The following is a 17,667-nucleotide window of genomic DNA, read 5'->3' as shown; positions in this document are numbered from 1 at the left end:
AGTGGTTTGAAGAACAATTTCAATTTTTACACATTGCAAATTTTTGTGTTTTGTGTTTATTTCATTAATTTTGAAGTGATTTCTTTGGCATTTATCCATTTTTTTTATTGAAGTGTGTTTTATTTTATATTCTGTGTGATTAATACTTTCTACAATTTTGGTATTTTCCACATTTTTCTGTGTTTTCATTTGCATTCACAATTTAATTAACTTAGTTATTTTCATTACTTAATCGTTGCACATTTAATTGAATTTAACACTTGTGAATTAATTTGTATTTATTTAGAATTCTTTTCAAGTTCCATTGTTGTTTAGCACTTGTGAATTAATTTCCAAATTTTAATTATTGCCTATCACTTTGGAATTTTCATTGACTTAATTTTCTTGAATTTTGTGATAAATTAATTTTGATTTAACTTTACTTAATTAATTCAAGAATTAATTGAACTACTTTGTTTTCAAGTAACAGTAATTTTCCCTGATATCGTGAATTTCACTTATAATTTAGAGTTTAATAATGAATTTTTGTATTTAAAATTTTTATAAGTGTTTTCTTTTCACCAGTATTTGTATGATTATATTTATGTTAGGTAGAAATATAGTGTGGTAATTGAGCTGTTTTCCTTCAATTTACTTGAAGTGAGTTAGAACCAGGGAAGTACTTAGACTTCTGAAATCAGGGAAATACTTAGAGTTTTAACGTTGTTGATGGAGAGATACCCTTTATTTAATTTAATTATTTACAAGATTACCTCACACCTGTTTTGATGAACTTAGTCTGATTTTCTGCAACACTGGTAAGTTGTTTAATGGATCGCTGTTGCCTTAAGAGTATTCAGTCGTTTAGTACCTGTAATGAAGGTTCAGGTGTCTGGCTGTTGTGCGGTAACAATTAATCAATGGTAAGTGTAGTAACCAGACTCTTGGCACTTCGTCACAATATGTCATGGATGATTTCAGTTAGCCTTTATATATGTCATGGATAATTTCAGTTAGTCTTTATATAATATATAATATATATATATATATATATATATATATATATATATATATATATATATATTTATTATATATATATACTGTCATGGATAAATTTCAGTTAGCCTTTATATATGTCATGGATAATTTCATCTACTGCTAGTATGTGATAAAGTAGCATCACTAGTTGAGTGAGTCTTTCTGGTATACCCTCTGCTTTCATGATGCCCATTTCATTTTTGTCTCGGTTCCCTACCAAACGTCTCTGGTATATGCGCTATAATCTCTTTCCTCTTTGCATGGGTCATAATAACAGGCTACTTATGGTATGTGTTGGATTCCAGGTACATATTTTGCCTTTATGACCCCTATCTGTCATTTATACGAGCTTTCTTGGTAAACTTACTATCATATTTAATATCAGTCTGCTTAGGAAAGGACAAGAGTCGAAAAGACCTTGCGGTGGTACTCCATTGCTCACTTTCCTTCGTGGTTTTTTGCCTTTATTTATATATTCATCACGTTCCATAATATGATATATATATATACATATATATATATATATATATATGTATATATAGATATATATTATATATCTATACATATATATATATATATATATATATATATATATATACATAGATATAATATATACATTTTAAAGGTCCTAATTTTTGTTTTAATGAAACATACCGACAAAAAAAAAAAAAAAAAAAAAAGCAAAATATGAAACTCGAACGGAACCCATCCCTCTCGTGTGGTTGAAAAGAAGGAATAAGCGGACTTGGCGCATTCCCCCGCCAAGTTTCCCTTCGTGGGGCCAATCACTCATGCGGGGTGTGGGGGGGGGGACCTCTCTCCAATACGCGGATGGCGCTCGTTAAACTCCCAACCTTGTTACGGTGCATCATAAAATCTCGCCAGGGAAATAACGCTTCACTTACTCGCGCCCTCTTCTCCCAAGGGGCCTCGCATCACAATAGTGCCAGTGCCGACAGCACCACCAGCAGCAAAATCAGCAGAAACAGCAGCAAAAACAACAGAAACAGCTACGGGAACAGCTACAGGAGCAGTAGCAAGAAAAGCAGGAACAGCACCAAAACCAGCAGAAACACCTACAGGAACAACAGAAACAGCAGCAAGAACAGCAGAAACAGCTACAGGAACAGCAGAAATAGCTACAGGAACAGCTACAGGAACAGCAGAAACCGCTACAGGAACAGCTACAGGAACAGCAGAAACCGCTACAGGAACAGCAGAAACAGCAGACATAGCTACAGGAAGAGCAGAAATAGCTAGAGGAGCAGCTACAAGAACAGCAGAAACAGCTACAGAAACAGCATCAAAAGCTGAGGAATCATTAGCAGCAGAAGTCAATGGAACTGAAAGCAGTGCCCCAAAGACCAAGTTGTCTAAGTCTTGAATGGGCATATTCAACTGTCAGCTGGGCATACTAGTATTTCGTCTGAAAAAAAAGGACGCATATTCATTGCAATGCTGCTGATGTGTTTAGTTGACTGTTATAAGCAGTTAATCACCATACTTTCTGCATATAGCATTATTTATAATATGTTGGTATTATAACGGAGGATGCCAAAATGATATACACTTTGGAAGAAAGACCCACAGACAGAACAGAATAACAATTATTTCCTTAATTTCTAATTAAGTCCACCTCCACAAAGCACATACGAAAGCACACACGTGCACAAGAGGGCTGAGAGCAATAAGGAGAAAATAACAAATAAATGAACAAAATTGAACAAGCATCATTGACAGCAATCCCTGATAGATAAATAAAGAAAACAGAGTATTACGACTGAATAAGTCATGGAAGGAAAGTGTGATTTTTTGGACAGAAAAGAAATGAATTTGTTCGTGGTTGCAGTGGGCCTGTATCTAAAACTTCGCTGGTCCGGATTGGAAAACTGAATTATAGATGGTGGTGGTGGAGGGTCCTCATTTCCTTGCATGTCCAAGAGCTTATCTTGGTGGATTCATCCGAAAATACGTACAGGTTTTTTTTGAATTTACCGATTTTCTTCAATTAGCAGTGGGCAAGAAGGATTGCCACCATATCTGCTACGAGATCACTTGGATCAAAGTATTCCCTTAAACTGAATGTGTTAGTAATATTATTATTCGAAATGAGGTAACATTCATTGGAACAAGCTGAAGATATAAAAAAAATAATAAAAAAAGGCAATACTGACCTAATAAATGATAGATTTACAAACAAACAAGTATACTTACGGACAAAACCGAAATTGCAAGTCATGAAATCCATTGAATCCCCTGAAAAGGATACCAGAGTAACGATGCCATAGTGTAATCTACTGTGTCCAGCTTGCGACTACCTACTTCAATGGCAAAGTAATTCACTGTAATTCACTAATTCACTGTAAAGCAAAATAAAAAACAAAAAAGATAGCCTCAAACATACACCTTATTTCAAACAAGAAACAAATATCGAGAGAGACCTTACAGACCTTACAGACCTTACAGTTCGTTCGGGTTGCCCCAGGTCCCTCAGTGTGAGGCACCTCTAATGTCTACAAGAGAGTTGCTAGTACATCTTCCCGGTATATTTTGCATCTTCCAATCTTGGATGGTCTGGGATGCACCTTAGATATTTGTCGAGCTTATTCTTAAACACATCTACGCTCACTCCTGATATATTTCTCAGATGAGCTGGCAACGCATTGATAGACGCTGCATTATCGATGCTGGTGCGTAGTGGATTAATGTCCTGGTGTGCTTTCCTTATTTTTCCTGGTATAGTTTTGGGCACTATTAATCTACCTCTGCTTGCTCTTTCTGATATTTTTAGTTCCATGATGTTTTCTGCTATTCCTTCTATCTACTTCCATGCCTGAATTATCATGTAGCGTTCTCTTCTCCTTTTCTAGACTATATAATTTTAAGGATTGTAGTCTTTCCCAGTAGTCAAGGTCTTTAACTTCTTCTATTCTAGCTGTAAAAGGACCTTTGTTTCACTCTCTATCTTTGTGCAATATCTTTTGATAGTGTACCATATCATATTGCAATATTCAAGTGGGACTACGAACATATGTTTTATAAAGCATAATCATGTGTTCAGCTTTTCTTGTTTTTGAAGTGCCGTAACAACATTCCCATTTTTGCTTTACATTTTGCCAACAGAATTGCTATTTGATCATTGCATAACAGTTCTATTCATCATCACACCAAGGTCTTAACTGCTTCCTTATTTGTGATTGTCTCATTATTAGGTCCCCTTTATGCATATAGCTTTCTTTCTCTGTCTCCTAATTTATTGATTCAAATTTATCAGAGTTAAATACCATCCTATTTACCTCTGCCCAATCATATACTTTGTTAAGGTCTCTTTGTAGCGCGTTCCTATCTTCATCACAAGTAACTTTCTCTACTTATTCTTGAGTCATCGGCGAAACTACTCACTACCGAATCCTTAACATTACTGTCTATGTCTTCAATCATAATAACAAACAGTATTGCAGCTAACACCGGTACCTTGTGGCACACCGGATATTACCTTGGCTTCATCGATTTCTCGTCGTTTGCAATAACTATCTGTTTTTCTGGTGTGTAAAAATTCTTTTAACCATCTTCTTACTTATCCACGATATTGTGTTTTCTAATTTTCTTCGCTATTATATTATGGTCTACTTTGTCAAAAGCTTTTGCAAAGTCTAGATAAAGCACATCTGTTTCATTTCCGCTTTTCATATTTTTTAATAATGTTCTCACGGTGGACTAACAGTTGGGTTTGTGTACTTTTTCCGGGTACGAAACCATGTTGTCCTTTATTGTTAAAAAAATTATTTTTATTAAATGTTTCATAATATTTTTCGTTTATTACCCTTCCATACACTTCATAATATGTGATGTTAGACTCCACAGACCTATAATTACTTGCCTCTAGTCTTGATCCACTTTTGAAAGTAGGGGTATATATGCTAATTTGTGCTCATCATAAATCTTGCCTGTATCTACACTTTGTCTTAATAATATTGCAAGTGGCTTTGCGATAGAATGAACTACTTTCTTTAACAAAATAGCAGGCACTCATCAGGCCCTGCAGTAGCTCCATTTTTTAATTTTATTAATAGCCTGCACAATATCAGCTTCATTATATCTATGTCAGCTAAATATTCACTTTTTTCATCCCTTACTTCTATATCATTATCTTCATTATCTATTTCTAGGGGTGAATTCTCTCTTATATCGTTCTGCCAATATGTTGCAAATTTCCTTTTTTTCATTCGTTAATCTCCCTTCAATTCTTAGAGGGCCTATTTCTATTCTTCTTTTATTCATCTTCTTCGCATATGAGTATAATAGTTTGGGGTTTTGCTTGATATTTAATAGGGTTTTTCTTCCAAGTCCCGTTTTTCATTTTCTTTTGATTGTATAATCTTTTGTTCTGCATTTTCTATCTTACTTTTTAGTTCTATAACTTTCCATGCATTTTTTTCTTTTGCAAGACCTTTTTTCCACTTTTCTGATTTTTGCTGGAACAAGATCCTTCTGTCTCTTGGTATGCATGACTGATGTTTGACTTTTCTTCTTCGGTAGTATTTATCCACTATTTTCTCTAATATTTCATATAATATCTCCGTATTTACCCTTATGTCATCACTTACGAAAATGTTATCCCAATCTTTGTTTAATTCTTCATTTATTTCTGACCATTTTTTTTATATTTTTACTGTAGAAGTTGTATTTTCCATATCCTTCCCCACTTTTTCATTTCTTGCTTATCTCTGTTTTCACTTGCTTTGGAAAGGACTGTTAATTCTATGACATTATGGTCTGAAATAGTCGTTTAACCTATTATATCTTTAACATAATCATCTCGTTCACAAATACTAGGTCTAAAGTATTTTCCTTTCTTGTTGGCAGGAGATTTATTTGTTGAATGTTGTATAATAGTAGCAGATCTAATAGCTTTTCGAATTGCCTCTTATCTTCTGCACTACTATTACTCTCTTTTTATAAATATAAGTACATCCACAATCTCGTATTCGTTCTTTCCAGTCTACGAAAGGAAAGTTGAAGTCTCCAGATAGGAGAATAGTCCAGTCCTTGTGATTTCTACATATATCATCCAATTTTTCTATTATTAAGTCAAACTCTTTAGTATTAGGAGTCTATATATTACTATGTTCATTAATTTTTCAGATTCAGAGAGAGAGAGAGAGAGAGAGAGAGAGAGAGAGAGTTGAGGTAAAGATGACCATTGCGATATCGATACTTCCAGGCTAACAGACCCTTCCACGTCTTCTCATACTAGGACACATTTTATGCAAATTAAAAGAGACTTTAAGATTATTACTCCTTTTATCTTCTTCTTCTCCATTTTCGTGAAAAATGGTTCGAGTTGCCGAAGCTGGTACCGAAAAAATGTCCAAATCGAATTGGGGGAACAGAAAGATCAATAAACGAAAATGGATTGCACGGAAGAGAGAGAGAGAGAGAGAGAGAGAGAGAGAGAGAGAGAGAGAGAGAGAATGCAAATTTATTTTTACTTCAGATAGGAAAACTCTAGCTTTGGCTCACGTTAGTTTCAACAGAGCTCTGATATACAGTTCAAAACATAACACTAATCTCTCTCTCTCTCTCCTCCTCTCTCTCTCTCTCGTCTCTCTCTCTCTCTCTCTCTCTCTCCCCTCTCTCTCTCTCTCTCTATAAATATCTCATAAAGACAAACTCCTGTATACTTAAACTCTCAGGGGATTTGATTCAACTCTGTAACGTTGCCGCAAATCGTAGCGTTTCAACGGACTCAAGGAAAAAGTCCAACAAACCTCTGATATCCACTTCATCCTTCGCTATTCGTTCGTTTGTGTGTATTCTGTATTTTTCCACCTCTACCAAATTCTCTTTCTGTTACCTCTCCTCCTCCTCCTCCTCCTCACCTTGTCTCTCTCCCTCTCTCCATCAGACGTCTCCCCCTTTCTCTCCCCCGTTCTTCTCTTTTTCCGTCTCCCTCACACTGGAGGGACCTGGGGCAACCCGAACAAGAAAATGGTATGGTCTGGTATGGTATGGCCATCCTCCTCACTCCAGCCCCCCATCCCCCATCCCCCCCCACCCCCCCCCCAGCCGCCACAGTGGCCTTCTATTAAATAAATGAAAAAAGCCGCCAAGTGCTGCTTTCGGGCCTCCTCCGGTCCTCTCTCTCTCTCTCTCTCTCAGCTGGGCTTCTTCAGACCCGATTTGATTTTTCGTTCCTCAGATTCGATTTGGACATTCAGCTTGACTTGGCAGCTCCAACGTACTTGCCAAAATGGCGAAAGGAGAAGAAGAGCAATATTCTCTGGAATTTCTTTCGTGCAAACACAAATTTCACATTCCCCCTGAAAAATGTCTCGAATCTCTTTTACATGAGAAACACCGATGATGTAAGTCATCTTCCCCTTTATTCCTAATGGCTTTGTCTTGTTTGGATAACAGATCTCATATTTTCTTGTTTTCTTGCTCAGTCCTCATTTTTTTACTATCCTTTTTGTGGAAAGGACAGCGGGGATAGGGACAACAGATAGTCTCATATAGACCAGACCCGAGCGGGACAAGGGACAGAAAGGGGAAAAGAATATTGGACGGGGTCTGGACCCCAAGACACGATGGATCTTCAGCGATTTCTTTTTCATCTTTTCTCGTTTTCATCAGGGATGATGAAAGCAACGTTTTCCTGGGGTCTAATCCCACTTGCTTTGGGGAATATTTTACTTTTAAAGTATTTTTTTTTGTGGTCAAAATACTGCAGCATTCGCATTGTCAAGGAAAAGCAGCTGTGGTGTGTTGGTAAAACTCTAACAAAGTAAGAAAAATCCCTCATTCTCTTTCTTTTAGGTAGTAATCTATTTGCTGCATAAATCCTGATATAACAGAGAGGCTAAAGGAAGATTATAAATTTATTTATTTTATTTCATTTTATTTTATTTTAATGCTTTTTTTTTTTAGTTGAAGGTGAGGAGAGCGGGTTACCACCGGATTGTATACTTAAGCAGACATCGAAGTGAACGAACTTTCTCCATTTTTTGCTTCTTTGCTTCAACCCAAGAACTGGGTTCTGATTTCGTCAAAATGATTCTGTCTCTCACTTTTCTTGCATCTCTCGGTCGTCCTGTGACTGCGTGTCTCTCTCTCTCTCTCTCTCTCTCTCTCTCTCTCTCTCTCTCTCTCTCTCTCTCTCTCTCTCTCTCTCTCTCATTTATAAAGTGTAGATACAAATTTCCCTACAGTCCATCTGCAGCAAACATTCCGCCGCTTTTATGTCAAAGTTTATGTTGAGGTTATGCAAATTGACGTCCCCTTTCACTCCCTGACACACACCCCCCCCCCCAAAAAAAAAAAAAAAAAAACCCCACCCTCCCATCATCCCAGAAGAGATACCTTCTTAACCCGCCCCCCACCCCCTTGTCGAGATAACTCAGAATCCCCAATCCCCCCCCCCCCCCCCACCCTTTGATATTTAGGAGCATTACTGTTATGGCCTCGAATGATAATGGCGTATAGTGGATTCACACCATCACTGACATTTGGATTCTCACCATCACTGACATTTGGATTCTCGCTATTACTGACATTTGGATTCTCACTATCACTGACATTTAGCTGCGTTAGGATCTGGAAGAGATCGGGAATAGGTCAACTTATGACGTCATTTCAACAAAAGAGGCGTCACCTTCCGCTCTTTCTACAGACATTGAGATGTGAGAGATGTGTATTTCTGGTGATAGAAGTTCACTCTCGACGTGGTTCGGAAGTCACGTAAAGCCGTTGGTTGGTCCCGTTGCTGAATAACCACTGGGGTTCCATGCAACGTAAAAACACCATACAAACAAACAAACACACATACACACACACGTGAGCGTATGATCAAAATTATTTAGCTAAGACCAACGTCAGTATTTCCAGTCATAAATCTATTTTCATTATTCACGTTCCGAAATGACAAATCCCGCCATCAGGTCTTAACAACCAATTTAATGAGAATCCATGAGTAATATGAAGCAGAATAATATAAGTCATTCTTTTAAAAACACCAAGTACGTCAGTGAGCCTTAAATTCAACCTAAAAGCAAAATAGTAAGCAATGAAACAACGAAATTGTTAACATTAAAGAACACCATTATCAAGAATATTAAACTAACTTTTAAGGAAAAAAGTGAATAGTAACAGATGACCAGATCGTTTGCTTGTCGTCTGTTCAAACCGCAGGGTACTCATTATTCCCAAGATATTGCTTTGCTTACACACATGGAGTTTAATAAAGAGCCAGACGGTATTGCCTAACGTAGCTATTCACAGTTATTAGTGACGATGATACCAGGTTGTGTGTAATATTTCTCTTTTAGTGATTTTGTTTATTCTGAAATGATTTTATTTTGTTAAAAATCGGTGATCAATACTCTATTACAGAGTAACTCCTTAGTGTATGAATTCCGTTAGCTTTTATTATCTTTCTTGAATTCTTTGTCTTTTGTTAATTTTTATGCACATTGCTATTATTTAACCTTCTGAGGGGAATTGTTGTGTTTTCTGCTCCATTTATATCATTGTTTTCTCACTGATGTGTTTGCATGTGTTATATTGTGTTTCTTGTTCTTTTTTTCTGTTATTAGTACATCGATATTATTTTCTTTTTACGTCTCTTTTGTGTTTCTTTTATTTATATTTTATTTATAATTATTCATATTTTCATGCGTTATTTTGTGTTTCTTGGTCCTTTTTTTTTACCTTATTAGTATCGACATTACTCTCTTTTTGTGTCTCTTTTGTGTTTCTTTCATTAATATTTTCTCGCATAATTATTCACGCTGAGATATGAAATGATGTCGTAGCTGGACTTCATGGATTGAAACCAGATACTGGGGATCTCTTCCAGAATCTCACACCTTAACGCCTAAAGTGTTTGTGCTAGAGAGAATCCTTTGTTGTTTAGAAGGTCATTCATGCTTCTCTATCATGATTATTATTGAGCTCATAACTGTAATCCCTGTAATTATCAAGGGTCTCTTACATCTCTTACAGTCACTTACAGCTCGTTCTGGTTGCCTCAGGTCTCTCAGTTTGAGGCACCTCTAATGTCTACCAGAGAATTGCTAATGCATTTTCCGGTATACTTTGCAGAGATAGTGTGAAGTCATCTTGACCTGGGGAGGAGGGTATGGAGAGGTAAAGGTATCTCTCTTCCGGAGGTAAGAGGGGGTTGGGGGGTGGGGGTGGGGGTGGTGGGTGTCTGGTTTGGAAGAAGTGAACGGAACCTGAATTTGCATAACCTCAACATAAACTTGGGCATAAAAGCCTTCGAATATTATCTGCAGATGGACCGAAGGAAAATATGTATACGCACTTTATACTTGAAAAGGCACAAGGCCATACTGAAGTGTCCATAAAGAGAGAGAGAGAGAGAGAGAGAGAGAGAGGCACGAATGTAGGAGGGAGATAGCTACAGTGACAGGACGAGCGAAACAGAGAAGATAAAAGAATGAAAGCTAGAATCTTACTGTTCTCATCTGTGGCCTCAGAGCAAAATTAAAAACACGCAAATATATTCCAATTGGGATAAGAATAAGAAAAATATGCCTATCAATTTTAAAACTCGACGGCAAGAACGCATACAGAAATTTTCCAAAAACCAAATGAATTAACTCTGGAAAATGTTGAATTCGTCTTTAGTGAAGCAAAAGAAATCAGTGAGGATCATCGTTTCTTTGTGGTTCAGACCCGTCCGCCGATTTGCTTGACTCGTTTAAGGGCCTGGTCTATATGAGGCTACTTGGTCTGCATGCCTGTTGCGCTTTCCACCTATTCCTTATCGAAGCTAAGCGATGATAAACCTACTGCAAGTGCTTGTGTGCAAGCAGTTATGCGTTATCACGATGTTGAAGAGCAACAAAAACGAATAAGCAAGACTACTATAGTAGATTCACATCAACCGTGAATCTGATGTCTAGGCCAGTCCCTTGCGACGCTCCTGATTGGCTATTGATAAGCCAATCACAGGGCTGGAAACTCTCAGTCCCTCACGAGAGTTCATATGGGTAGGATTTATGTTCCACCTCCTGAGGGATACGTCTTTCAAAAGTATCCCTCAGGAGAGGTGGAACATGCATCCTGTTTATGTGAACTCTCGAGAGAGACTGAGAGTTTCCAGCCCTGTGAGTGACTGGCTTATCAATAGCCAATCAGGAGCGTCGTAAGGGACTGGCCTAGACATCAAATGCACGGTTGATGTGAATCTTTTATAGAAAGTATGAAGCCCGCCATGATGCGAACAAGAACGAAGCCACAAGCAACAATGTTTCTCAGAGATTCGGGACCTTTTCCTGGGGGAAAAATAGTTTGCAAATACGTAAGAAATCCAAGATTATTGGACCCTTTTCTCCCCCCCCCCCCCCCCCCCCCCCCCGCCCCCACCCCCTTCTCTATTTTGGCAAGAATGTTGGAGCGGCCAAGTCGAGGGAATGTCCAAATCGAATTTGAGGAACGGATAATCAAATGACGAAGATTGAGGACTCTGAAAACCAGAGCAGAGAGAGAGAGAGAGAGAGAGAGAGAGAGAGAGAGAGAGAGAGAGAGAGAGAGAGAGGAAAATATTTGTAAGGCATAAAAGTGTAAGACGAGCCTGAGATCTCATTTCCTAAACAAATACAGCCTCCAAATGATTTTTTAAATCGTATTTCGAACCGGAAACTGCTATTATAATCAGAGATAACCAACGTATATATTTAGACACATTTCCGTTTGTGAAGCAACTTAAGAACAACCAATTAATAATACGATGTTCTTTAACCGAGATGGAATTATTTTCATCGACCAAAACAGGCTGTATACGTCTTTTTGTCTGCATAAGTGAGAGAGACGTTGCCCTTTGGCGAATCTTCGTATTCTCTCCTGGACTGAGACTGCCACGATTATGTCAACTCTCATGTCGTAGTTATTAAGTAGGATACCGATTTCGGCTTTGTTCACATCGTCTCGTTCGGGAACTAGAGCGTTTCAGGGGAATCATTAAAAAGAAAAAACATCGCCTACTATAGCGTTTCTGGGGAATCATTAATAAAAATAAAAATAAAAAATCGCACTATAGCGTTTCAGGGGAATCATCACAAAAAAAAAAATCGCCAACTTTAGCGTTTCTGGGGAAACATTAATAAAAAAAATAAAAAATAAAATCTCTAACTATAGCGTTTCAGGGTAATCATTAAATAAAATTCGCCTACTATAGCGTTTCAGGGGATTCATTAATAAAAAAAATCTCCAACTATAGCGTTTCAGGGGAATCATCCGAAAAAAAAGTGTGACAATTCATCAAAACTTTGGGATGAATGATCATTGGCTGTTTTTATCGCAAATGAATTTCGTGGTTCAATTGGGGACAAATGTAAACAAATGACGAAAAATTAATATATACATTTTTTTTGCTAACCCTGCAGAACTGGCCATAAAACTATTCGCATTGTCGACTCTGAAAACAAGTGTCAAAATCCAAATGATTTTCCAGTAAATTAAAATTGTCAGGTTTCAAAGGAGCAAACCAACATCACATAGTCATATTCATTTGAACGGAACTTTTGAAAAACAATAGTGGCATTGTGAGCGTGTTAACTTTTCTATTCTACATTCAAGGCTAATAGTTTGCTTCAGAACATTAGGGCTTCGTGTATTTTCATTCCCTAATTATTTAACAGAATAACTACATTTATTTTCAGTCCCTAATTATTTAACAGAATGACCACTCTGTTGTAAATTGTAAGAATTTCACTCTCATTTCTACGACAGTCATCTGTTTAAAGCAATAACAACAATTGTTGTCTCAATTCCTAAAACGCAGATCATCTACTTATTTTATTAACACATGTTCCCTAAAAATATTATTACCCAGTTATCTACTCGACCAGAAAATCTCGACAAGCATTCTTCAATGCCTCATGTTTCAGGAGAAATGTGTAATCGATAATATGTCTATTAACGTTTTGAAAACACTAAGTTGGATGCGATGCTATGCGCGCCACGCTGTGGTAGTCATGCTTGCCACGGCCTTACGTGGCTTTTGCTGGCATTCATATCGGATGCGAAGCTATGCTATCTGTGTCTGAGACATAGCGTTCATAGCTTCCAAGATTGCCGGGTATTTTCTTCCTTTCTAGACCAAAAGAGCCTGTCATTGAATATTCGAAGAGCAGATAACACACACACGCACACACAATACATAAACATGCAGATCTAGGTAACATACACCGCCGCCCACCTGTAATTATATTACCGTCCGCATAATTATCAAAAGCGAATCAAGTGAGATCCCTGGAATAATCAGTTGACTTGAAGACTCTTGTGTTTAATAGCCTTACAGTATCACTTGAATGCAGAACACACACACACACACACCCACACACGTACACTTGAAAATGTAGAATATAGTACGAAAGTACTGGTTCAATGTCTATGTTTCACTTACCTTTCTACCATGGGTTTAAGGATAGATATGTATGTATGTATAATGCGTATTTATGTGCATGCATATTTTGTGAGCCTCCGTATATGAAAATTCGTGGCGAAAAAATAATACTTATTTTTGTATATCTGGTACTGACGCTAAGCTTATGAATGAATACCTGATAAGTTAATTGCAAATGTAATTAATGAGTAGGTTAGGTAGTCGGACTTACCGAGAATTGTATTGGAAACCTGGTTACAGATATATATATATATATACTGGTGCTCGTGGTCCAGTGCATCCTTTGGAGTTTAGGAGACGATGTTATTAAGGGAATTGCCTTAGTTACGCTATCATTAGGGATTCTCTCTCTCTCTCTGTCTCTCTCTCTCTCGTTTTATTTTTCGTTGATTTTGAACTCTCTCTCTCTCTCTCTCTGTTTTACGTTTCGGCGATTTTGAATTTTCTTTCTCTCTCTCTCTCTCTCTCTCTCTCTCTCTCTCTCTCTCTCTCTCTCTCTCTCTCTTATTAACATTTTATTACAAGGCAGTTTATGTTTCTGTTAATTATCATTCGTAATATTTCTTCTATATATATATTCACGTACAGTGTGATCCCCTGCTTCCTTCTCCTTTACTATAGCTGGTTCACTTACGGTAGATTCTTGAAAGAACCTATGCCTGCAAGACGTTTGTTTGGCGGGCGCTGATTAGTTGGGAGTTGCCTATACCTCACGGTACCAGCCTATCAGCGCCCGCCAAACGAACGTCTTGTAAACGTAGGGCTCATTCAAGAATCTCTACCTTAAGTGAACCAGCTATAATTCATTCTCTGTTTATCCTATGCTCTCATTCACCCCCTATTTAGTTCTGTTAGATTTCTTACAATAGTTACTTTGCCTGATTGCTTCAGTCACAAGCATTTTCAGTCAGAATGGTAATGCACCATTTTCTCGTCCGTCTTCTCTCTGCGATAGTATGTATTGAATATCATCTATTCTTCGATTCTGAACTCGAGTGTGATTTAACGCTAGTATTGTTTTTGTACATATCGTTGTAAACGATGCGAAGTTATTTAATGGGTGCGATCGACATAGCGTGAAGAAAAATTTGCTCTCATAAAGGTCAAATAGTTACTTATATCCGTTATATCCTGCCAATTTGTGTTATAGTTACTCCCCCCCCCCCCCCCACCCCCCCCCCCCCATCCCCCATCCCGAAACGCTGAAATTCGCCCGGTTTAGAATCCAGAGTTAAACCATTCTCTCCTCTCTCTCTCTCTCTCTCTCATTATTTACTGGGTGCTGAATAGCAAGAGCCCCTGCCAGCATAAGGCTGGTTTAATCTAACGACGACCGTCTCTCTCTCTCTCTCTCTCTCTCTCTCAATTTAATTTTTATTAAACGGCGCTGTAGTTTTTCGGAGATAAAATTCAATGTATTCATTTGCCCACGTTGAGTTTGAATTATTCCTCGCAACAATCGACAAAGAATTGCCCAATTGCTGACGGTAATGGGACACAGAGTGGTGTCTTTATTTCGGGGAGAAACCTTTGTAAGGGAGGTCACAAGTAATAGAGAACCGATGATTCTAGTTTCTTCCAGTTTTGAAATTTCATTATGTTAAGCCCTCTTGTGTCTCCAAAGCAATTGGTATCGTAGACATGCATACCCCAGTGTCCAGGGGACAGCATTTGACAATACAATTTATCTCTTTGTTTTCAAGTAGCAGTAATTTTCCCTGATATAGTGAATTTCACTTATAAATTTGAGTTTAATAATGAATTTTTGTATTTAAAATTTTTATAAGTGTTTTCTTTTCACCAGTATTTGTATGATTATATTTATGTTAGGTAGAAACATAGAGTGGTAATTGAGCTGTTTTCCTTCAATTTACTTGAAGTGAGTTAGAACCAGGGAAGTACTTAGACTTCTGAAATCAGGGAAATAGTTAGACTTTTAAAGTTGTTGATGGAGTGATGTCCTTTATTTAATTTAATTACTTACAAGATTACCTCACACCTGTTTTGATGAACTTAGTCTGATTTTCTGCAATACTGGTAAGTTGTTTAAGGGATCACTGTTGCCTTTAGAGTATTCAGTCGTTTAGTACCTGTGATGAAGGTTCAGGTGTCTGGCTGTTGTGCGGTAACAATTAATCAATGGTAAGTGTAGTAACAAGACTCTTGGCACTTTCGTCACAATATGTCATGGATGATTTCAGTTAGCCTTTTTTTTTTTTTATATATGTCATGGATAATTTCAGTTAGCCTTTATATATATATATATATATATATATATATATATATATATATATATATATGTCATGGATAATTTCAGTTAGCCTATATTATATATATATATATATATATATATATATATATATATATATATATATATATATATATATATATGTCATGGATAATTTCAGTTAGCCTTTATATATATCGTGGATAATTTCAATTAGCCTTTATATATGTCATGGATAATTTCAGTTAGCCTTTATATATGTCATGGATAATTTCATCTAGTGCTAGTATGTGATAAAGTAGCATCACTAGTTGAGTGAGTCTTCTGGTATACCCTCTGCTTTCATGATGCCCATTTAATTTTTGTCTTTGGTGCCCCTATCAAAGTCTCTGAATATATGTGCGCTATATCCCCTCTTCCTCTTTGCATGTTCTAAGAACAAATGCTGCTTATGGTGTGTGTTGGATTTCCAGGTACAATATTTTTGCCTTTATGACCCCTATCTGTCATTTATAAGAGCTGTCTTGGTAAACGTACTTTCATTTTTAATATCGGTTTGCATCGGAAAGGAAGAGAGTCGAAAGGCCTTGCGGTGTAGAACTCCATTGCTTCACTTTCCTTCGTGGTTTTTGCCTTTATTTATATATTCATCACGTTCCAAATATATATATCCATATATATATATATATATATATATATATATATATATATATATATATATATATATATATGAATAACTTGATCACGAAGTATATAAAACGTGATGCTATGTATAAAGAATAAAGGTTTTTTTGCCACGAAGGAAAAAAATGAAAAAAACGAGTTGGCCGAGTACTTTCGGTCCTATTCGGGACCCTTTACTGAGGCATACTGGTTTTACAAAGAACACCAGTATGCCTCAGTAAAGGGTCCGAATAGGACCGAAAGTACTCGAAGACAACCTCGTTTTTTTTTTATTTTTTTTATTGTGGCAAAAAAAAACCTTTATTTATATAAAAAAATATATATAATAGAAAGGTCCTGATTTTGTTTTAAAGAACCATACCGACAAAAAAAAAAAAAAAGGCAAAATATGAAACTCGACGAAACCCATCTCTCTCGTGTGGTTGAAAAGAAGGAATAAGCGGACTTGGCGCATTTCCCCGCCAAGTTTCCCTTCGTGGGGCCAATCACTTATGCAGAGACGTGGGGGAGGGGGTGTATGAACCTCTCGCCAATACGTGGATGGCGCTCGTTAAACTCCCAACCTTGTTACGGTGCATCATAAAATCTCGCCAGGGAAATAACGCTTCACTTACTCGCGCCCTCTTCTCCCAAGGGGCATCGCATCACAATAGTGCCAGAGCCGACAGCAGCAGCAAAATCAGCAGAAAAAGCAGCAAAAACAACAGTAACAGCTACGGGAACAGCTACAGGAACAGCCGCAGAAACAGCTGCAGGAACAGTAGCAAAAAAAGCAGTAACAGTAGAAAAACCAGCAGAAACAACTACAGGAACAGCAGAAACAGCTGCAAGAAAGCACAACAGCTACAGGAACAGCAGCAAGAACAGCAGGAACAGCTACAGGAGCAGCAGCAAGAACAGCAGAAACCGCAGAAATAGCTACAGGAACAGCAGAAACAGCTACTGGAACAGCAGAAACGCTACAGGAACAGCAGCAAGTACAGCAGAAACAGCTACAGGAATAGCATCAAGAACATCAGAAACAGCTACAGGAACAGCAGCAAAAGCTGAGGAATCATTAGCAGCAGAAGTCAATGGAAGTGAAAGCAGTATCTAAAAGTACTTTCTACATACTGCATTATTTATATGTTGGTATTATAACAGAAGAGGCCAAAATGATAATCAATTTGGAAGAAAGACCCACAGACAGAACAGAATAGCAATTATTTCCTTAATTTCTAATTAAGTCCTCCACCACAAAGCGCATACGAACGCACACACTTACACAAGAGATCTGAGGGCAATAAGGAGAGAATAATGAACAAAT

At 37.3% G+C, this 17,667-nt stretch overlaps 1 protein-coding gene across 1 annotated transcript; it reads left to right on the top strand.

The window, feature by feature from the left end:
- The first annotated feature begins 16,901 nt into the window (after nt 1–16,901).
- LOC135206863 (signal transducer and activator of transcription A-like) lies at nt 16,902–17,279 on the top strand. Its single transcript, XM_064238347.1, has one exon. The coding sequence runs from the start codon at nt 16,902–16,904 to the stop codon at nt 17,277–17,279; it is 378 nt and encodes a 125-aa protein (XP_064094417.1).
- The last annotated feature ends 388 nt before the right edge of the window (nt 17,280–17,667 follow it).

This window comes from Macrobrachium nipponense, chromosome 31 (assembly GCF_015104395.2).
Source record: "Macrobrachium nipponense isolate FS-2020 chromosome 31, ASM1510439v2, whole genome shotgun sequence".
NCBI classification, from domain to species: domain Eukaryota; kingdom Metazoa; phylum Arthropoda; class Malacostraca; order Decapoda; family Palaemonidae; genus Macrobrachium; species Macrobrachium nipponense.
Note: the sequence above shows the minus strand (reverse complement) of the source record. Positions and strands in the feature narration are given on the sequence as shown.

Coding starts and splice junctions, on each gene's coding strand:
- LOC135206863 (XM_064238347.1), top strand. CDS start 16,902: ATGGCGCTCGTTAAACTCCCAACCTTGTTACGGTGCATCATAAAATCT.